Below are 24282 nucleotides of genomic sequence, written 5' to 3' on the forward strand. Positions count from 1 at the left end.
GCATCGCTTTGTTGTACTTCCGTGTTTTTTACCTCTACATTTCTCCAAACACAAAAATTCAACAAAAACAAACATTTACCAAAAAAAACTTTTTATTAAAAAAACACTCAAAACTTGTTTTTATTCTTGATCACATTCCGCCACCCAAAATGCGAGTGCCTCCGGCCATCAGCGCGGGCTTCGGCAGCACCTTCGGTGCTGCCCCGCGCTGATGTCGACGAAAGAAAAACATCCCTCGAGATAGTACCTATCAGTAAAATATCAAATTCTAGAGGGGCTAATCAGAAATATAAATTGAATTGTAATGGAAAGGCAATGATGTACCGTGCAAATCACGTGATGCCGCGCGGCCTGCCGTAATCAGGATTCTCGAGAAAGATAAGATAACAGCGACAACAATACCGATCACAATACCTGGAAATGCTTGTAAGTTTGTAATTTTGTAATTGAAGAGTTTGTTTTTTCGTTCTATCATGTTTGTTTCTATAAATTTCTATTTTTGTGTTCTTCATACTGGTGTGGTCGGTATAATCCCAAAGTACCGTTTTTTCTATGAAAAAAAAAAAAACTAATTAATAAGTAAAAATAAGACAAACGTAATCGCAGGGAATTTTATCACTAATTAATAGCAAGAACAAGAGTATAAATAATATTTTGAATTAATAATTCATTGGTTTATAACAAAACATATCTGAACGAAAAAGAGTTAATTACACACAACACAACATCTTGTTTACGCGGGTAGTGGCAATGTAAAATAAAATTTGATGTTTGAATTACGTTATCCAGGAGCCATTAGTATATCATAGAGAGCGGACGACAGAGTAATAGTTTTGTTCAAGTTTGTCGACTACTACATAACCTCAGTTACAATTTTCCAGAATGTTATGGTTTTGAGCGAGTGGTGTACTGTCCATAAAGTAAAATAATTTAGTTATATTTAGGGGGTTTTATTGGTAATTAATTGAACAAGATGAAACGTAAAAATTTACTAGTATCACTCGCACTATTCTTTTTTATTAATTGTATAATATTTTCAATAATGTACTCCGCACAAAGCAAGCCTTTTATTGATGAAATATTTCACATTCCACAAACTATAAAATACTGCCGAGGTTATTTTGACGAGGTAATCTTTAAAATGTATATAATTTAAATGAAAATATAGCTTATTCTAAAAACCTAGGTTAGTTTTACTATTTTGGTCCATTTTCTTGGGCTGGATTTCTTGTAATTAGTTTGACAATTTGAAATGAGGTGATCAACTTGTAAATTATATTTATCTGCTTTGATAACCCTAAGAGGGCCTGTAAGTAATTCTAAAATATGCATAGTCTTTAATATAGTTTACAGCTAAATAATTGGGCAGAGTATGATAAGCAATCCGGTTTTTATATAGCTTATTACAGTCATCGATACTTTATATATCGAATCAACTACTACTACTACTAGATATATAAAATACTAAAATAAAGTCGTTTCAAATTAATAGAAATAGCCTAGTATAAACAATCACGTAATGTCTTAAATAATTACAAAATGACAACCATTGATCAAACAAAACATCAAGACTGGTGACATGGAAAATGTCATTTAAATAACAAAGAAAAATATATAAACATCTTGAAACCGAGAAAGGCACAGTAAATGATCTTTTAGTGTTATTTTGCATAGTTTTCTAAATACAGTATATCTTTTTTTTATTTAAAAGAAGTTAGTTAGTTATAGAACAAATTGTGTTTAGAGTATGAAAATGTGTGTACAGATGATTTTAGTTATTGTTCATATTAATTACTATTGGTTGAATATATCGATGGGTATAATAATTAAAATATCGTTTGTTAATTTCGATATAAAAAAACCGGATCCGCTTATTGTAATCTATCCAAGTAATTTTATTTTTTCGTTACAATTTTAAAACTTTTACCTACAGTAAATATACACAAATGTGTGATAATTGTAATGGCGCATCCTAAATTCTTGTATGTATTACTGTCGTCTTCCTGAACAAAACAACAATGAGCTTTCATGGGGTGGAAATGAGAAATAACAGAGTTATAGAGCAATAAAAATGAAAAACTTTCCATGCACTTAGCAACATTTCCTTGTTTTAAATCTATATATATTTACAGGTAGCCTTCAAATAATGCACTCCTTAAATACAGGGTGTATATTATGTCTGGAAACACCCAAAAATATCCTTTAATAATTTAAATATAAATTTGAAACCTCTTACAATCGTGATAGAGATTGGGCATCTACTTTTTGGAACAATGTTTTTGTTATGTCACACCAACGGGGGACGTCCTGGCCGAGGGTATCGTGAATATTCTTAATGGAAGCCTATACCTTGTGATACATAATTTAAAGGTAATAGCTTACTGAATTGAATGCCACAAACCGCATCTCAAGGGAATTATTCTATCAGAAAATAGAGCATTTTTAGTATTGAAAATTTACTGATGTTCAACAATGTAATTTTAACATGGTTCTTGCCACAAAATGTGTTACACTAATTTTTTAGCATTTTTTTTAAATGTTCAATTAAATAAAACAAACATTTCATTTTAAGCTGGTTCTATTAGCACAAATTTGCCAGTTTTTATTACAGTACAATTATGGAAAATACTTATGTTATTGATTTCTTATTACAAATAAAAAATAATGTATTGCTGTTAGAAAAGTCTTACAACAAACGTTTTACCTGCATTTGTGTCAAAGCAATTGTTCGATACTGTGTTCCTTCTACGGTTTGACAATGAGCCAATCTTGTGTAAAATGATTCGACAGAGTTGCCTAACATTTCTTCAGTTATCAAAGCAATCTCCTCTATAATCCTGTTTCTTAGGTCTTCCAAATTATGAGGCTTTCTTCTATAAACATTGGATTTTAAATGACCCCATAGGAAATAATCGATTTGGTGACAAATTCCGGAGATCTTGGAGGCCATTCGATTTCTCCTCTTCGGCCAATCCATTTATGAGGAAAACCTTAAATCCAAATACTCTCTTACCCTGTCTCCCATAATGGGGTGGAGCACCATCCTGCTGAAACCATACATTATCAAAGTATTCTCCTGATGCAATTTGAATAGCTGGGATTATTTCATTTTGGAGCATATTGTAGTAAAGTTCGGCATTTAAATTTCCATTGATGAAAAAGGGTCCAACAATTTTGTTACCTAAAATTCCACACCATACGTTCAGTTTTTGTGGTTGCTGTGAATGGGACTCAGTAATCCAATGTGGGTTTTCACTAGCCCAGTAACGGCAATTGTGCCTGTTAACATTGCCATTTAGGAAAAAAAGTTGCCTCATCAGAAAATAGTATGTTGGTCAGAAAATCTCTATTGTCATCACATTTGCGCATCACAAGTTCACAAAACTCAACTCTTCTGTCGTAATCATCCTCACTTAACTGTTGGACTAAATGAACTTTAAATGGTTTGTATTTATTAATTTTCAAAATCTTACTCACAGACATAGGGTGCATATCATGTTGCTGTGCAGCTTTTCTGAGCGATGTATGTGGGTCTTCAATAAATGTTTGCAAAACATCTAGTGCATTTTCTTCATCTGTTGCAGATTGTATCCTACCCGACTTTGGCGATTACGTACACTCCCTGTCATTTCAAAACGCTCAATAGTTTTTGATATTGTTGAAAACACTTATGGGATTCCTTTCTGGGAAAGTGTCATTAAACAAATTACAAACTTCCCGATAAGATCTTTGACGATCGCCATATCCTCGCATCATCAACAGAGTAATTCGTTCTCTTTCAGACAATTCCATTTAAAATGCCAAATAAAACTGAACTACTGTAATTAGATAACTTGTTGACAGCAATGCTTCAGAGACACTTGATTAACTCGACAGGAATGATATGACCTTTGTCCATTTGTAATTCCCAAGCTTAGACCTGTCTAGTGAAAGCTCCATGCTCAACAAACTGAAACCTGTAGACCAGATGATTAATAACACAATAATGTTTCTCATAGGTAGTGACCTTTGGTCTCTTTAAACCTTCCTGCTGACTGGAAAACACCAAGTACAGATTCATAAGTAATCAGAGAAAGTGACTCATAAGTTTTATTCATTGTAATAAAAAACTGGTAAATTTGTACTAATGAAACCAGCTTTAAAAATAAATTGTTTATTTTATTTTAATTGAACATTTAAAAAAATGCTAAAAAATTAGTGTAACACATTTTGTGGCAAGAACCATGTTAAAATTACATTGTTGAACATCAGTAAATTTTCAATACTAAAAATGCTCTATTTTTCTGATAGAATAATTCCTTTGAGATGCGGTTTGTGGCATTCAATTCAGTAAGCTATTACCTTTAAAATTATGTATCACAAGGTATAGGCTTCCATTAAGAATATTCACGATACCCTCGGCAGGACGTCCCCCGTTGGTGTCACATAACAAAACATTGTTCCAAAAAGTAGATGCCCAATCTCTATCACGATTGTAAGAGGTTTCAAAATTATATTTAAATTATTAAAGGATATATTTGGGTGTTTCCAGACATAATATACACCCTGTATATTAATATTTTACATTTATACACATATAAATATAGTTTATATTTATGAAAATTTTGTAACAGTCTACTTGTGATACGTAAGGCATGCACTCCGTGATATGTAAAACATGTACTCCGTGATACGTAAGACATGTACTGCGTTATACGTAAGGTACGTACTCCGTGATATGTAAGGCACTTACTCCATGGCTTATCTCTTTAGCCCAAAGGACATTAGAGAACAGGATCTAACAAATCTAAGTTGTTTTTGCAGAAGCCTTAGATTTGAGAGTTGAATAAGGGAGATGTGAAGGTCTTTCAAGACTAAGTGCAGAATCCTAGACTCTTCCCTCATATACATATACGAGGTGTGTCAAAAAGTATCCGACCTTGACGTCTGGCATGAACTGACGTTACTTGGTGGCAACGGCAATCTGGTCCCCTTCAAAGTACTCCCCCCACAAGCCACTACCTTATTCCAACGCTCTTCCCACTTCCGGAAACACTCCGTAAACATAACCTTTCCGTATCATAGTAATCGTCTCTGATGCTGAATGGCCAAGTTTTTGGCAAAATTTAATGCAAATGCGCTGCTCAACACGTTCAGCCATATTGAAATGCGACACACACATGGCAGTACTGTACGGAACAGAGCGCTGTGACTCACTGAGTGACCGGATCGTATTCAATGCCTAATATGGGAAGGAGTAGGCTCGCCCCTCCCCTCCAATAATCGGTTTGAGCTGGTCGGTTACGCCGCGGCCGCCTACTGGTCGGCGGTCGGATACTTTTTGGACAGACCTCGTATGTATATATATTACGTTTGATAGTTTTGGTTGGAAGTTATGAGTAAGAATGATTTTTTGTTTCAGTGGGACCCCAAGATAACTACGTTACCAGGATTGTACTACATATCGGTGGGAGTGTTGATGCCATTGTCCGCCCTCACTGGGGTGGATCTCTGCTGTGTCTATGGCTTGCGAGCCATCAATCTGATAGTGTCAGCTGTCAACTTTTACCTCATTTATAACATTTCAAAGCGTCTTCATCCAAATGTTATGGTAAGTTGTATGGTAATATTGTATCTAGTACCAGATGGCTGAAGTAATGTCCAGAATTATAAAATTAAACTTTATGTTTGAAAAATGCCTCTTCAGCTAGCTGGACTTTTCACGAACATAACAGCGTAAAAGCAGGTATGTCTTGAATTTGCCCTTCCTAGAACAAAGACACCTCTTCAACATAAAAGGTTTATTTATTTACATAATTGTCACAGACGCCTTACAAGCATAATGCTTTGGTAAAGACTCGTCAGTAATTACAAATTGTATACTAAACTAACTAAATTTCTAATACAACAATACACAAAAAATTGTACATTAATTTTTTTTTATAGCAAGTCGGATGCTTCAAAGTCCTGATGGAGAAGCCAAGTACTCAGCTACACTGTAGAAACAGTGAGAAAGTAAATAGTCTTTTGAAAGTATTTTGAATCTTGGAAGCGATTTTTCTTTCCTTATTGAAAGTGGCATATGATTGTAAATTTTTATACATGTATAAAGCGGTTACCTTTCCAGAAAGCTTGGTTCAGTTAATATGGTCAAAGCGACATTGCATGGTTCTGGTCTTGTCAGTTCACTTAAATATATCCATAGTTAGACATGACGTTTGGTGTATGACGTCTGTCACACTTTTCTTAGTTATTTCCATTCAGATGTAAAGCCTTGTGATGAGTGGCGTAACAAGGACGGTTTTTTTTGTGGAGGGGGAGTAAAAGTAAAATTCAATAATTTTTGGAGTGTTTGTTTATAAATTAGGTATACATATATTTTAAAAATATTTTAGGGCTTTGGGAGGGGAGGTTCTATCCCCCTTATCTCCCCCCTTTAGTTACAACACTGCCTCTGACAACCCGTGGCCAGAGTGTCACTTAAGAGATATTGGAAATGTGGTTGTAAATCTATGGTAGATCAATTGTGTCAGATAAAGTATATATACAAAACATGTCCAACGTTTTGGCCAATCCTTATTTTGTTAGAGATGCATGTTATAAATGAGCAGTAGAAAGCAATAGACATTCGTGAGAAACATTTGTATCCTGCGTAAAGGCTAAGAGAAATACACAATATGCCAAGTTTAACGTACATATTGTTACAAATATGCGTTGTACTTCAGCTGTAGGTACACGTTAATAAACATGTAAATTGTATATATAAACTAGCTGTTACCCGCGGCTTCGCACACAATCTTTAGAACTGAAGTCCCTATATTACTTAGTAAAAGCTATTATGATGTAGTATGATGGGAGTCCTATACAAATTTTAAAACGTAAGCAGGCATACATCAGGTAGATATTATTTAAGTTCATGGTAAATAGTATCAGAGTTTAACTTAATTATTATATCATGTTTGGCATGTGTAGGAGCATTTCTGGTTCTAATTAATTATGTACATAACGTCACAGCTGAATCTGCCTTGTCATCCCGATCAAGAAAACACAAATCTTGGATCACATAGGTCTCGGAAACTTACTTCGGTCAAAAAGCGTATATTTCCAGTCCTTGTCATATATTTCAGGTCTAAGATATTTTCAGTACCGTAGTAGAGTTTGCCTTGTTGTTCTGACGAAGAAGAAATATATATACTTACGTAGGACCGAGATGCCTACTTTGGTTAAAAAGTGTCTACTTAAGACCGTTTAAATTCACTTACCTACTATGTCACAGTTTAGTTTGCCATATTGCCTCGATCAAAATACTATGTTCGATTATCTAGTTCTCGGAAATCTATTTTGGTCAAAATCGTGTTATAGTTGAGTTTGCCTTGTCCTGATGAAGAAAATACACACATAAGTAGGACTGAAAAGCCTATTACAACCTAGGGGGAAGTCCTACCTACTTCTTATGTACTTTCGGTATAAGAGGGAAATTCTTATTAAGGTTTTGCAACATTCCAAAATAATCGTTATCAAAGTTTTGCGTTACACTTGTTTTTTGGACTGTTGCCAGGGAAAGAATGAATCGATGAGGTATGTTAGTATTCATTTCTCTGTTTTTCCAAAAGCCATTGTTAAAATGTAATATCATAATGTCAAGGAAGCCCACCAGTTTAAAGTAACTTATGTGAAAACATTCATAACTTTGTTCATTAAGGTTAGTTTTATAATGCATTAGAAAAGCATTATAAAACATTAGAAAAATGTTTTTTTAATGAAAAAAAAAACATATTTTTTTTAATCGTTTAAAAAAAAAAAGATTAAATTAGACGTTTCATAATCATCTAATTTAATGCATTAGATGATTTTAATTTGGCACTGGCACAATCTGGAGTAAAATTAATGTTTTACTTACTATCTGCATTACACTACTGATCAAGCACTGTTTACTTATTATTGATAAAATTTAAATGTAAACTGATGTTTCAGAAAATTTGTCGAACTATAACTGTCAACAACAGCTGTTTAGTGCCAGTTTAATTTGAGTTATGAAACGTAAAAACTAAAATTTTTTCTAAATTCCAAAATATTCCAGGTAACTTTTCTTAACTTTTCCTTCATAAAAACCTTCCTCGGATTTCAATGGACAGTTTACAAAAAGAATTAACCGAATTGGTCCAGCCGTTCTCGAGATTTGCGCTTACCAACACATTTTGCGATTAATTTTTATTTATAAGGTAAGATTATTATTTATGTGCAATTCTCGTGTCAAAATCATTAAGTCTATATTTGTAAGTGTTTAGAAGAAAACATACTTTTTCATTTAAGTTACCCTAATTAATTTGCCCCTGCTACATTGGCATTCAAAAGTGTCAGTATGTTATTATGAAAATCCTGAGACATTTATGTTGCAAAAGATAAAATAATTAGTGTTATTTGGTAATGTCTTCTAAACGCCAATACATCTTTTTATAGATCACTTATTACAATTATTAACCAACACTGTATTAATAACAATCGATAGACAATCTTATAGTCAATAAAAATATTCAAGGCACAGAACTTTGAATTTGTATGCGAAATTGTTGTCGTTAGTGTTAATTAATAATATATTTTAAACTCCATTATATCTTTATCATAATACAAGTAAACTACCAACACCATATTACTAATTGAAAGAAATAATCAATTTTACTGTCAATAAAAAATAGCCACTGCTCAGGGTTTTTAAAATTTTTGTGAGATTTTGGCAATCAGATATATGAGCCAGTTGTTTGTTTGTCTCGAAGGATGATTGGAAACATCTAATGACAGCAGCGAATCTGGCGATGTTGCCGCCTCTGTACTTCTTTACGTTCCTCTACTACACAGATATCGTGTCGACGTGTCTGGTCCTGCTATGCTACCTGCTCCACCTCCAGCATCGCCCTTGGCTGGCTGCCACAGCAGGTGCGGCAACTTTGGCATTGATTCTGGATAGATTGAGTAGAATAAAAGTACTGTACAGACAGCATGATCAATGAAGAGTGTAAATCTTGTGTGTGGAAATTGATGTTGGGGGGGCTTGAAGGAGGGTCTTCCACATTTTAGGAGAGACAGTTTGGAGTAGCATGGCTGCCACTATAGTATAGAAGCCTAGAGCCTAAATTTGTACTGTATTTTAGTAAGATGCCTGGCTTTTCTTAACATTTATTGAGGAATTTTTCTCAGAAAAAATGCATAATCAGCCGCGTTAGTTTTGATGGAGACCAAATGGGAGAGTATCAGAAGGGTTAAAAATATGAAATGATACATTTTTAAGATCATATTTTTCTTAGCTTGACACATTTAAAACCAGAACATAGCCGGGAAAAAATTTGGGGGGGGGGGTCCAGACAACTGAAATTTTTTCGTAGTGGACAGAGAGTTAAGGCCCCATTTCGTTCCTTAAGAAGTTTTTTGGCTCGTTTCTTTGTTGAGAACGATCTTTCAGCAGTACATGTCAGTAATACTGTATTATTTAAACACTAATAATCTACTAAAAAAGTAATTGAAAATTTTGTGGTTCCGGACCCCTTGAGCCCCCTTGCTGGCTATGTCCTTGATTTAAAAGTAACTAACAAGACACCTAAATAAATGTTAATTCAGCGTCACTTAGCCATACAAGGTCGCTGAAAGTCACGACTTTTATTCTCTTTATCTAGTTGTCAAACTGATATAACTATTATTTATGTGTCCCAACAGTCGGTTTTAAGTGTATCAAACTAAAAAAAATTGTATGTATGAAAAATTAATGTTTTATATTGATAACCCTTTCCATGCACTCCTATTTCGACCTCCAACCAAACTAGTAGAGGTTCTCAGCTCCTGGACTATTAGAGACTAGTATGAAGTTACACATAATTAAATGACATTTTAATAGAAAAAAAAGAGATAATTTTCCAAAAAAACTATTAATTAAGTAAAATTTGTTTCTTGTAGCAATTGTATAAGATTAAGTTCCTTGATATTTGTTAAGCTTATTGTTTTTATTAACTCACAAAAGATCGCACCCGTGCAGTTTGCTGCAATGTTTAAAATTCTCTAGTGTTAATATGATTAACAATATCAGTCGCTTAGGAACTTGTCTTATCTCTTGTCATATATTTCTTCATAAGACTTGAAATCGTGTTAGTCTTTTACTCACTTTGCTTTCAAAATAATTAAATTTTGTTGTCCTCTCCACGCAATTTGGTAATATTCTCCTACACAAACATTTAAATTTATGACTTTAATCGCACACTTATAATAAATTAAAGTTCCATTTTGCATGTTGTTCTTTTGAGACACATTTTCCTTTAAAGTACTGACAAATTTTTTATTTGCATGTGGCACTTTGCTCACATGCAACCTCCCGTGTACTATTAAGTTTTATGGGAAATTATACAGTGCTCAATATTTTTTACTGACACAGTTTTATTTGCAGATAGTTTAATATAATGTATTCTGAGATACATTTAGTCAATCTAATCATAGTATTTCTTGATGAGATTTCCTACTGAAGGAAAAAAATATAATAAAGTAATCGTGAGCAAATTTCCTTCACGCCTATCATGTCCAGAAAGGAGGAGCGATTCCTAGGGTATTGAATATGGTTTTGAAATTTGGGATCCATGTGTTTGTTGGGTGTTAAAAATTCTTAATTAGTGGTTGTCCTGTATTTTTTATTTCTCTTAAACGACATGCATCCATGAGCATTTTTAGTTTGCTTTGTTCGTATATTTGAATAAGACATAAAAAAAGTAAAGATGTCTTATTTTACCAGGCAAAGTTAGGGCTAAGAAGACCTCTCTAATACTTATCCTGGGGTCAAACGGCTTAAAGGTGACTTCCGAACCACCACCAATGGCCGGACAGGCGGGCTGCTTGCAAGGACAAGATCGCTTAGCGGTCACCCATCCAAGCAGCAGCCACGCTTGACGTTGCTTAATCTGGTTATCTTGTGACAACCGTTGTACCCGCTACACTCCGCCATTGGGAGAGACATACAGGATATTTTTAAATTTCTAATAGGGATCTTGAACAAAAATTGTGATAAAGATCTCTGGTTTGTATCACAAACTTGTTTGTTGTGTCTTTTCAATCATAGATCATGGGGAGACATTTTCTATTAAAAAATGTATGTTAGCAAGAGCCATCAAAGAAAATATTCCCCAAGTTTTTCATTAAAACACTTTTAATGATAAAAAATAACAGAGAAGAGGTAGATTTTTTATTTATATATTTTGTTACAAAATAACCTAGCAAGTCTGATTTCTATTTTTTTCCTACACAGCTGAATGTGTTTCATGTTTGTAAAGGTTTCATGGCTGTTATAACGAGACAGACAAACATAATTTGGGTCGCTTTCTTCGCCTTCGAGACAATTATCGAGTACCTAAAGGAAGAAGCAGTTTGGAGAAGGAAGAAGAAAATTACGTCAGTGGTTGAGTCCAGCTTTAAATACTTACAGGTGCTGTTATCATATTATAAATTAAATAAGTTCTTCCAAAAATAATTGCAATAACACAAATAAGAAATTGTATTAATAGTGCTCATTATATTTGTAGGGAATTGTATTACAATTAATTGTATCAAGTTGTAATTTTTATAGTACAAAAAGTCAGTTTAAACCTACTACGGTAGAAACCAAAGACACAACATCAAACAAAGAAAAAAAAAAATGGTATGGGCTATAAAAAACAATCTTTTTGACCGACTTATCATTATATCTCTATGTTTACAATGAAGTAAAGAGTATTATCCCTGACCATAATACCATGCATAATATAGAAATAGAATACATTTAGAAAATTACATTGTGTAAAAAATAACTTTTTGATTACAAGTCAAAACGTTGTAAGTAAAAACATATGGGGGAATAGTAGTGGTGCAGTAAGAGTATTGAAATGGCAAAAAATGCATTATGTGTTATGAAAAATGTTTCAAAAAGAGAGACCTGTGTTCCAATTTTTAGAGAACTAAAAAATAATGACTATTCCTAATATATACATATTCTACTGTCTTATAAGTGCAAAGGAACAACTTTAAAAATTTACATATTAGGCAGGATATTCATGATTATCCTACTAGAACAAAGCATTTGTTACAACTTTTACCAGTTAAATGAACCAAAACAAAATGTAGTCATCGTTTTATGAAAGTTGTTTAATAAGTTACCATACCATGCTATATCTGCATCTTTAACCAAATTTAAAAACAGTTTTAAAGTGCTGGTTAAAATAAAAGTTAATATATTTTATTGTGTGGATGAATTATTAAATTGTGATACCACAACATTAATATTTATAATTTTATTTCTCAATTTATTTATCTATTCAGTTTTTATACTGTTGAGTTTTAAAATTTTATCCATGTTAAATATGTTAATAGTTATTTAGTTATTATTATTAATCTATATAGATCTATTGGTTGTTTGGTTTTTGTTATTAATTACATAGATCTATATATTTACTGGTAGGCTGGATTGAGTAGGTAGAATCTGAATTCTTTGTTTTGGTTTTAATTTAGAATATTTTAGTAACTTAACAAAGTCTATTGCACTGTTGAATGTGTTTAAAGACCAATAAAGATCTTGAATATTTTTGCAGACTAGGATCAGATTGGAATCAGCAACAGCATTATCTTGACCAACTGTGTGTTGGTTGCCATCCAAGTAACAGCTAGCTTACTTTGGAGTAAACCTAAATTAGAAGTGTTCATTACTTGAATATAATATTTTTAATGTACGTTAGTGGTAGAGTTTCACAAGCAAATTGTTTCACAAGACGTTTTATTATTACTTGATTTGATGTATGTAGTGCTTTGTTTGGTAGAACCTGTTTAAATCATGTCACATTGAGGGTATAATCTTTTCAGTCTATTATATAAACTCGATCTAGTATATAAAAATAGAGTTGAAAGTACAATATTACAGAACTGTAATGATAAAGTGACAGCACAAGTCGTAGAAGTGTAAATGAGTTAAGTTACTAGAAACAGAAACCAGTATTACAGAATCTTATGGTTAGCTTTTACCTTGTAGGCTCCATAGTGTACTGACAGTTTATTAAGGTATTTGGAAATGATGAGGAAGTAATCTACCACTCCATTTTCGGAAATTCCTTTCGTAATAATTCCTTTATTAATTTTATGAATACAAAACTGTAGAAATTGTTTTTGTTTTCAAATTAGAATCACTAATTCCACTGCCTTTAAAACATGAACCTTCATGCCTGAAGTGGTTGGTGTTAAAACTCAAGTGTGTAACTTTCAACCAATTTCATTGTAAATTAGAAATAATTTGGTTTTTAGCACGTTCACGACAACTTGTACCCCATCGGGTATACGCAATCTTTCACAACTACCGTCGTGTACCTCATTAAGTACACACCAGGCTTTTGTAAAATGCGTTGTGCGCCTGATGGGGTACACGTTGCTATGCATTTCATTATTGTGTTTTTATTGTTTGCTTGTCTTGGTGTTTTGTTAAATTTGGCCCGTGCTTAAATAAATACCTCAGACTATCGTATACTCCGTCGGACACACGATTGCTTAATTTTTAAGGTAAATTAAATTTTTAGGTATTCCTTGGGGTACACATTGGAAAATTGAAAAAAAACTGATTCTAGTTTTTTGCCATTATTGTTGAAAAATTTGACAGCAAATAAAAAAGTCCAGAAAAATACTGGTGCCATGAATATGTTTAAGAGAGATTCCAATAGTTTACTTCTATTTTGAAACCAAAGAAATTGTTGCATTTCATTCCAAGAATACTTCAGTTGCTTTCAAAATGATACATTGTACGAGTACATAGTGTATGGTTTTCTATGATACTGGAAATTGTTAGTTTGAATGAAAAACAGCACATTGGCTACGCTCAAGTCTCTTCATGTCTTGGTCTATAGTGGAGGTATTAAAAAACGTAATGCACTGAGTGTTCATAGAGCAACACTAAGAAAACTAGATGTATAAATCATATTATTTTACATAGTTTATAATAATTTAATTCACCGTACTTCATTCATACGTTGATTTTTTAACATACGTATCAAGCTAGTTAAGTAGTAATTTTCATCTTGAAATACCAATTGATTTATAGGTTGGTATTCACTTTCAATTCAAAATTTTAGATATTTGTATACCCGACTTTATTCCCTCAGTTCATATTTTATTACACTAATATATTCCTGTTTTTACGTGCTACGTTAAATGATATTTTTGCTGTTGAAGTGACTGTTAACATGAGAGAGATGCATTGTAGCATCAGGCTTAGCAACACCACTCAGATTATTTAGACTGGTAGTGAAGATGTTGTGATTTTTGTATGTGTATATATATTTTAATAGGCTTTCTTCTGTAAACTGATTTTGTCTGACTTTTAAAATGAACATGTTAAATAACTTATGTCAATTAGAAATATTGTTTTTGTAGGCTATGAAATGTTATACTATTTACAACCAATGTACATATTGTAAGTAGTTCTAACCCAATTATTGAGGAAATGTGTCTTCTCAGTTTAATAATTTATTATTTTTCAGATCCTGAATTTCGTGGTGATAGATTTATCGAAACAAGACTCTTACAAAATCGGTCACTTCATTGGACGGGTTTTGTCGTCTGTTATCGGTTACCTGCTCGTCGGCCTAATGTTTCTCGGGTTCGTGGTGTACAACCGTGGTATCGTGGTGGGAGACAGAACCGCCCATGCAGTCACCATCCATCTGCCTCAGCTACTGTATTTTGCCCTCTTTGCTTCCGTCTTTAGTGGGCCCCACTTCGTCGTCAAGGTGCGCCAGTTCTTCCAGGCGGTGCTGCTGAATCGGATGTACTACCTCGTGGCGCTCGGTCTCTGTGTGCTGGCGGTCCACCTCAACACCATGGCGCACCCTTACCTCCTCGCCGACAACAGACACTACACGTTCTATTTATGGAAACGGCTGTTTGCCAAGGAGAAACTCCGGGATCTGGTCATCCCTTGGTATATCTACGGCCTCTACTGCATCCACGACTCCATCAAGCACAAGAGTATAACGTTCCAGATCGCCTACTGGGGTTGTGTTGTGCTGAACTTGGTACCTCAGAGGTTACTGGAGTTTCGCTACTTCATCGTACCCTACTTGATGTTCCGACTCCAGATGAAGCCAGGTCTTTTCTGGCAGCTCTTATTTGAAGGGCTGTTAGCCTTTGCTGTTAATGGACTAACAGTGTTTATGTTCGTTTCAAGAACTTTTTACTGGCCAGATAGTCCGGAACCACAGAGGTTCATTTGGTGAAAAAGGTCATTATACGGAAACGTACGCATGTTCTAAATATGGGACTAAATCTGGAATGATGCAATATAAAATGTGGTGGAAACCGGGGCTAAATACAGAGTATTAAGAAAAGAATCATCCGATAATAAATATTTATTTATAAAAAATAAGAGTATTGAAGGACCTGACAGAATATTACAAAATGTCTTACCGACAAATGCAACAAAGTAATTTCATTGTATGTGTTAGTAACTTATTACAAAATTACATACAATTATTTTCAGTTTGTTTACAAATTTGTTAATTTTGTGTTTTTTTTCTTGTTGCCATCACGGTTATATCCAGAATACCATTGTAAAAATGTTATAATACTTGTGTCTTTGCTCTATTTTGACCTAATGTTCTTCTTTTGACAAAGAGGAAGCTATGTACCAAGTTTCAACTCTCTAGGACTTTTCTGTCAAAAGTTATCACAGGATGGGCAGACAGACAGACAATGGTACGATTTTAAGAAGGATCTGTTATTGAAGTCACTTAAATATGTAGGATTAATCAAGCACAAATTAATATACAAGGTTGCCCAAAAGTATCCAATCTGCGTTTATATCTTTGTGCCAGAGCGTCCAAGCGGTCTCTGCTGGGTATGAGCGTAACTAGTAGTCCCTTACGAACTACCTGAATGCTGTAATTTCTAGCTGAACATCCTGGGTCACGCACAGGGTGTGTTTATGTCTCATGTGTTTTTTTTCTCTGCTCGTCGCATTTATGTACTGTTAAAAATGACAGAAAGAATTGATCAACAAATTTGCATCAAGTTTTGCTTCAATCTTGGCAAGAGTTGATTGAAATGATACAGAAGACCATTAGTGATAAAAGTTTGGGCACAGCACAGATTAAAGAATGGTACAGTCGGTTTAAAAAATTGCTGCACGTCTGTTGGCAGTGACCCTCATTCTGGCCGTCCTTCACTGACAACACCGAAAAACATCAATGTGTGTGACTTTGCAATTGAAGGTGATTGTCGATTGACTATTCCTGAACTAGAAAATGATCTTGGAATACCAAAAACTACTGTTGGGAAATTTTGTATACGATTTTGGGAACAACTTGCGTGTGTACAAAATTCGTTCCGATATTGCTCACGACCGAGCAGAAAAACCCTAGCTATGAAATCACTCTAGACAACTTGAAAATGGTTAGTGATGATGAAAATGTTGTTAGGAAGATTATTACTGGTGATGACCCATGGGTTTACAGTTAAAATCTTGAAACTAAACAATACTCAGTAGAAGACTCCAGGTGAGCCACGGGAAGAAAGCATGTCAAAGTCAAAGCCATGTCAAATCAGTGCTAATTTATTTTGTTGATTTACGAGGTTGTACACTATGAATTTATTCAAAAAAGTCTTGATGATCAACCTAGAATATTACGTTGCAGCCTTTAAAAGATTGTGTGATGCTGTGAGAAGAAAACGACCGTGTTTCTGGTCATGTGGCGACTGGCTTCTTCACCACGATAACACACCAGCACATTCATCGAACTTTGTGCAGCAACTTTTGGCCAAACACAAGATTGCACAGTTTTGCAAGCCTTTGTAAAGTCCCGACACAGCTCTTTGCGAATTTTGGATGTTTCCAAAATTGAAAATGGCACCCAAAGGAAAGCGGTTTGGTGACATCAAAACGATTCAAAGTAATGTGATGCACAAGCTGAAGGCCATTCCAAAATCTACATTTGAGGACTGCTTTAAGATGTGGAAGCAATGTTGGGAGTGTGTGGTGTTATCAAACGGGGACTACTTTAAAGGATGCTATGGCCCAGATGCCAAGAATAGCACCAATGCTAAGATATGAATGCAGGTTGGATACTTTTTGGACAGACCTCATATGCCAATAAACTCTTCAAAGTAAAAAAAATTGACTACAGAACAAGTTGTATGTAATAAAATAAATTCAAGCTAGTACCTTAGGCTGTGAGAAGTACAAACCAAGACTGCACAAAAACATACTGTATACATCAGGGAAGGTGACAGAATGAGAAAACAATCAATATTGTCACATTCTGTAGCTTGCAGTACAAATTTAAAGAGTATACCCGATTGGGATGGTTGGGAGAAAGCCGAAGTAGATGCCTTTGCAGCACGCTTTTGTTCTTGATCGCAAAGTCGTAGTGTGTATTTGAATTTTATTGACTGAGGTTTCTTTGATTTTTGTAGTTTGTTTAGATTTCATGGTAATTTATTTTTAATTTTTGGACTGCAATCCAATTAAACATAGTGTTCTATTCTTTTTATATGATGATCATTTAAGAAATGTCCAATATACTCTTATCCTCTCAAATCAACCATTGTCAATAATAAATTTTAAACAAAGAATCATGTAAAATTCTAAAACATTTCCCTTTAACAGTTTAATGTTTTATTGAAACATTAATTGACAGTTATCAGTTTTTCAAATCGGATGATTCTTTTTTAAATGCTCTGTATTTAAAAATATCAAATGATTCCATGTTACAATGGAAGTGGTCTAGTGCAATATTTTACATAGGTATTAAACAAACACAAAAATATTGTGTTGGTGTGTTTTTAGAAAGGTAATTCAGTTTTATGAATGTGGAATGAAAAGAAATTGTTAATTTTTATTTGATGTGAAAAACTGTTTTTACTTTACCTAAGCAAGTTATGAATATAATAGTGCAATTAAATTTAAGTAAGCCTAATTAGCTTTATGAATACTGAAGTAGAGAAACACCAAATATTTCAAAAGCTCAGGTAATTTTAAGGATATCTTTAATCATGATTATTTATGATTTCAGTAGGGAACATATTATTTAGCCTAATACTGTTCAGTAAGATGTTTCTTTGAAAAATATTGTTCAGAGTATTTTGTTGTGAAATAATAAGAGTGTACTAGATCGGAATGTTATTGCATCGCAGAAAATCTTCATAAAAACCAAGTCTTGTGTAATGTTTTGATGCTAATTTTACTTTAGAGACGTGTGCATATTTTTTCTTAATCATTGTTCAGTCATATTCTTTTTATTCCAACTGTAATTAAAAATAAATTAATTGTTATGGTGAGTGTTTACAAAGATACATCGCAATGAGCTATCAAATTTTTTCTAACTGTTGATATAATTCGGACCTTGAACAATTCCAGCTTGTAGTAAAATATGTCGATCAATATTAACTTGAAAAATAAACATTTGAAGTTCTTCTAGTAGTAACCGTAATATTGGAACAAAATACGTAGTAAATAACATCAATTTGAATGTGCATTTTATAAAGTTAAAATACTTCTCAAAATACTATTTCATTCTATACATTTTATTAATTATAAACTGCTTTTAGCGTAGTTAAGCATAATTTTGGAATTATACTAGTCAGTAAAGCCCATTTTAGAGAGACTGTTAGGTGATAGAATTATAAATAAATTATTAGCTTTCATTCAGTAGGTATTTAAATTACAATTTATTCTTAGACTGTTTTCTAAGTAAGTGTAGTTAATATTTTAGTGATAAGAATAATAAGCGCACCTAATAGATTGTTGTAACCCATTGCTTACTTTTAAAAGGTTAAAGTTTTTTTTTGATAAAATAGAGGGGAAAGTTCTCTTTTTAATCTTGTTCCGCCCATCCTCATAGGCAACAAGCCTGTCTAAGGATCTTATCGAACAGATGGGAGAATGTTGGAAATTTACAGGACAGATTTGGAAACTGCTATTTTTACAATAATTCAGATCCAAAGTACGGCATCTTGGACTTTGCAGCAACCAGCTTTTCACTCCTGTTTTACTAAGATTTTTTGTTGAAATTTGGATTCACATGTTAAAAAATTCTGTTCAGAAAAATGTATGTAGAATGTTAAAATTTGAAAACATTGATTTTATAACCTCCACCATGGAAACAAAAACAAATATTTCATTACTGGTCTACCAAAACCAGAAAAAACTAATCTAGACCTGTCATATCAGTAATGAAATCTACTTCTTTATTTTAAAAGCGTTTAATGCATTTAAAGAACTTTACCAACACTGACAACGTATTATTTATTTTTATTGTTTAAAATTTACAATTCAGTATTTCCACTGACATCTCACAAAGCAGTACTTCATTTTCTCAATTATTACATCATTAAATTAAATGTGTTAACTTCGAAAATTGGTTACTCAAAGAAAGAAACGCTCGGTTGACTACCAGAACGTTAAAAAAGTGTATTATTATTATTAATACTACCATACAGAGGTGTATCCAGTATTTGAGTTTGAGGATCCAACCCCACCCATCTTCTATTTCATTGTTAGTGGGAAAGAGGGAGTAAGATCACCCTAAAAAAAATAACACGTTCAAGAAGATGTGTACCTCGTCGGGCGCATAATTGCTTAATTGTAAGGTAAATCAATTTTTTAGGTACCCCCTGGGTCATACGGAAAAAATTGAAACAACATAGTGAAATAATTGTTTTGTGCAAAATTGTGAGGACCCGTACATTTCTTGTTATACTTACACGTTTAACGTATAAAAACTTACGGTTTTTGCCGTTAGTATTTAAATAAGCCGTCGTCATAAACGTGTTAATGATACTAAATATTAATATATAACTTTGAGAGGTAAAACAGTTGAGAAGTTGTTTTGAAAATTTAAAAATTATGACACTAAAATTGGGAATATCAAAATTCTAAACAATGGCCTGTTAATTACTGTGCCTGCTCCTAACCCAATTGGACCTTTTTCAGGAGTTATTGGTTCATTCTTAAATTTAAATGAATGGATTATAGATGATAGATGATTTTTATGATTGTTTCATTCCATTGTGTCTTTATTGGAATGTGCACCCAAACACACAGATCACCTGCACTGGCAGGTTCAGACCAGAGAGGACTGGCTCATATCAGATATTCAGTTGAGAGTAGTTAAGGAGTAAGGAGCACCAACTGACTTTGGATTGTGGCATTGATCTGACATCAGTTTTTATAAAGTAACAGTGTGTGTGAATAATTCGAGTAATAAATAATTTTTTCTAATGTATGGCATAATAAAAAAGATCCAAGAAAGCCACATTAAAGTTGTAAAAGTAAAGTTAATTATAAATATATATATATATATATATCTCCACCCGGCATGTGAGAGATTCGGGTTCGAGTCCCAGCAGAGTAAGAACTATTTGTGATTCAATATTTAATAAAACTATACGTATGTATATAAGTAGATCTGAGGTTTTATTTGAGGGCAATATTTATATTTTTAGAGCTCTGCCTTTCATTTTCCCAGAGAAAATTCTAAAGCAATAAGCTGATTTGTTTTAGTGATAGAACAAATATTACATTTCATTACTAGTTTGAAAGTGACCTATTTCAGAACGAGATTACATTTTTACTGAGTCCTGCCATAGAAGTTTGAGACGAGTATTGAATGATAGAAGTTTGAGACGAGTATTGAATGATACTTTTCATCACTACATGTAAAGTCTTTTAAAGATTATCTGACACTTCACAGTCTAATAATTTTTCTTCCATAAGGAATGTAACGTTATTTTATAATTAACTAGCTGTTTCCCGCGGCTTCGCACGCGTCTCTTAAGCTTTGCCCGTATATTTCTTTGCCTTCAAATAGTGTTTGGATATTTTAATATACGTAACTACTGTGTTGTAATTGCAGTTTATAATGTGCAGGCGCTTTGATAACTTTTATATCTTGCAGTACAGCCTGGTGGTTAGTTACATCAATGGGCATTGCGTATAAACCTTCTACATAGAAAAATACAAATTTTCATAGTGATCGGTCCAATAGTTTCTGAGTCTATAAAGGACAAACACACAAACATTCATTTTTATATATTATGATTGCAGAAACAGTTTAAACAAAATTTGTCGTTTCTCTTAAGCTTACTCTATGCTTTAAAACTATAAGTGTAAAGAAATTTATATATAAATATATTTTTTGTCGCATTATATATGTTTACAAAGAACAGCTGATTAAAAATTTGAAAAGACTCTTTCACTTAATAACATATGTTTGCTGCAATGCATTTCTTACGGGTATTTCTGTAACCAGTGGGGCGGAATCCTGAATCGGGAAAGGGATCAAAAGTATCCTATAACCTTCTACAGATCAAGACGAACAAATTAAAAAAAAAATTAGGCGAATCCGTCCAGCCGTTTGTGAGTGATGCTGTTACACACGAACAGTTTCATTTTTATATATATATAGATTTTTGTGTTAAAATCAGCTGTTTGAACATAGGACTGTCATGAAAAATAATGGAATCACACTGGAATTTGAATTGTTTATACAGAGAAAGAATGTTTAGGAGAGGGAAAATCAGCTGACAGCTACAAGAGAAATGATGACATTTGCAGATCTCAGCTTTATTAGAAAGTAGGCCATTACCATACTTAGTTATGAAAAGTACTTTTTGTGGACTAGCCATGGCAGTTTTTGTTGTAATTTTTTTAGTTAATCATACAGTGTGGAAGTACAAACACCAATGCCATATGGCCATCCTACTTCATGTAGTTTGACTTGTATCCACAAGATTGCAGCACCCACCCACTGGATAGCCATTCAATCTACTCGATTCTGACCTAATAACAAAAATATTATACTCTAATATATTATACTCAAAGTGCTGATTATATTCACCTGTATTGTGAGTTTTGCAAGCATATTTTGAAAGTAAATAATAAGTACATACAGATTAACAAAGTGTAAAATATGTACAATTTTTCAGGAAAAGCTACAGAATAAGAACATAATAATTACAATTACCTGCAGTATCACTTAAAAAATGATTAACTGTTTAAAATCAATTTAGTTCCTTTTTTCACATTTTTAACACACTCAAATAGCAATACATGATATTCAAAATAAAGAGAAATTCGTTATAAATAAAAGCTGTACTGGTGAAAGATGCAGGTTTACTTTTTATAAAAAAAGTACAGGAACAAAAAATATGTTGTTTTTGTCCCCTGGAGGACCAAAAAAATCTGGCAAAGTCGAACAGTTTTCAGCAGACGAGTTTCAAGATGGAAAAAAATATACACGTGGATAAATTAATAGTGCCATTTTGCTAGTTTATTACTATATCAAATAGATTTAGTATCTTCAATTATGTATTTTAAGTTTGCAGTTAACCCTAACCTACCTCGCATAGAGCGTTGTCATTATGGATAACAACGTAATATACCAGCTGTTCATCTCAATAGCAAACAGATGATTATTTAAAAACGAGATAACTCGGGCATGGGGGTTGTGTTCAAGACTAGTGTTGTACATTATATCTCGATCGGTGGTAAAATGGTCATTATCGCTGCTTGAAAAATTTACATTACGAAGCCTGATTTGTAAAAATATATAAATCCTTATCAATGGCGCAGTGTAGCGGGCACAACAATTATCGCAAGATAACCGAATGAAGCGATGTCGAGCGTGGCTGCTGCTTCGATAGGTGACCGCTGAGCGATCCTGTCCTTGCAAGCAGCCCGCTTCCCCGGCCATTGGTGGTGGTTCGGAAGTCACCTTTAAGCCGTTGGTCTGAAGGTTAAGTACGTATTTGAGAGGGTTTCATAGCCGTAACTTCGCCTGATAAAGTAAGACATTCTTTAACTTTGACTTTTAGGAATGGAACAGTGATGCCTTTCTTTGTGCTCAGTTAAATGGGTTACAATATAAGTATCTAAGTTTAGTACTACTAGAGGCATCTAGACAATTATTAGTATTACAGTAGTGTTAAGTATTGATCTGCTTGTTATTATATTTTTGTACAATTGTTTGAAATGTTTTAAAAACAGTGCATTAAAACTTATTGACTTTTACACTACCGTTTTCTGGTAGATTCTGAATAAATATTTCTGAAAAATGTAGTGTTTTTATTATTCAGATCCTCAGGCACACATTCCTCGATTGAATCCACTTAAGCTGTAGAGATGATTTTTGTTTTTTCTCATATACAGTACAGGAAAAGTGTTTTATAGTTAAAAAGGTCAAATTTTGGGGTTAAGAGTCTGCTGCAATGAAAAAATCTTAAGTTTTATCTCATAAAAGCAATGTTAAAGCTCAAAAACGTTTATGACCTTATATTTTACAATAAAAATTACGAAAGATTTCTATTTTCGTTTATACTTTTGAGTACAAACAAATTTGACTTTGTTACCAGCAAAAAAAAAAAAAAAAAAAAAAAAAAAAAAAAAAAAAAAAAAAAAAAAAAAAAAAAAAAAAAAAAAAAAAAAAAAAAAAAAAAACTGGATTTATATGAATTATATGTATAAAATTGCATATATTTCGTAATTATACGATTAAATATAATGGCGTACATAATTTTTATCTTTAACATTATTTTTATGGGGTTAAAATTAAGATGACCTCCAGTAAAGCCGTCTCATAATTAGTCAATTCTGTTTTATCAATCATCCAAAGAAAAGTGGTTTCTACGAAATTTTACCCATGTAAGTGTTGTGAAAGTGGTTGTGACTTGAATTTTCATGTAATTTTGCATGCAAGTATGATTTTTGAATATCTATTTTTGTTAGTCGTTTCAGTTCTTAGGTTTTTAGTCCAGACTATGTTATAAATTATTATACATTATGTTTATATATTATTTTTATGTTATAAATTTTTGCATTCACTGTAATATTTTTCCTGCGTGTTTCAAGTAAGTAAAAGTCGTATGTACCTGTGCTTAAAAGAGGTTCAAGTTCTGACTATGATAACTATAGACATATAAGCATTATTTGTGTGGTGTCTAAGATTTTTGAGATTATACTTAATCGTCAGATTTTGGCATATCTTGAATCTAAATCTCTGCCCACTAGCTGTCAATATGGCTTTAGAGTTAACCATAGCACAGTTTAAGCTGTATTGTCTTTCATTCGAAGATCTAATGAAGACTTAGAAAGTGGTCTTAGTGTGGGTGGCCGACTTTACGTTCTTATGAAAGCCTTTGACACGGTTACCCACAGCATCTTACTTCAAAAGCTCGATTACTATGGCTTCTGTAGTTCTAGTGTCTCTCTCATCAAGTCCTACTTGAACGAACGGTACCAAGCAGTTTGTATTTATGGTGTCTTGCCTA

General features: G+C 33.1%; 2 protein-coding genes across 2 annotated transcripts in view; one reads left to right on the forward strand and one right to left on the reverse strand.

Annotated features, from left to right (window-relative positions):
• Nucleotides 1-24282, reverse strand: part of LOC124367963 — a 443446-nt gene that overhangs the window by 122205 nt on the left and 296959 nt on the right. The gene's annotated exons all lie outside the window — the stretch shown is intronic.
• On the forward strand, nt 811-20248 carry LOC124367959 (putative Dol-P-Glc:Glc(2)Man(9)GlcNAc(2)-PP-Dol alpha-1,2-glucosyltransferase). Its single transcript, XM_046825193.1, has 5 exons — nt 811-1129; nt 5402-5590; nt 8754-8913; nt 11283-11434; nt 14502-20248. Exons 1-5 carry the CDS (start codon nt 974-976, stop codon nt 15234-15236), a joined length of 1392 nt encoding a protein of 463 aa, XP_046681149.1. The 5' UTR covers nt 811-973; the 3' UTR covers nt 15237-20248.

The sequence above is a fragment of the Homalodisca vitripennis genome, chromosome 8, assembly GCF_021130785.1.
Source record: "Homalodisca vitripennis isolate AUS2020 chromosome 8, UT_GWSS_2.1, whole genome shotgun sequence".
Taxonomy (NCBI): Eukaryota; Metazoa; Arthropoda; class Insecta; order Hemiptera; family Cicadellidae; genus Homalodisca; species Homalodisca vitripennis.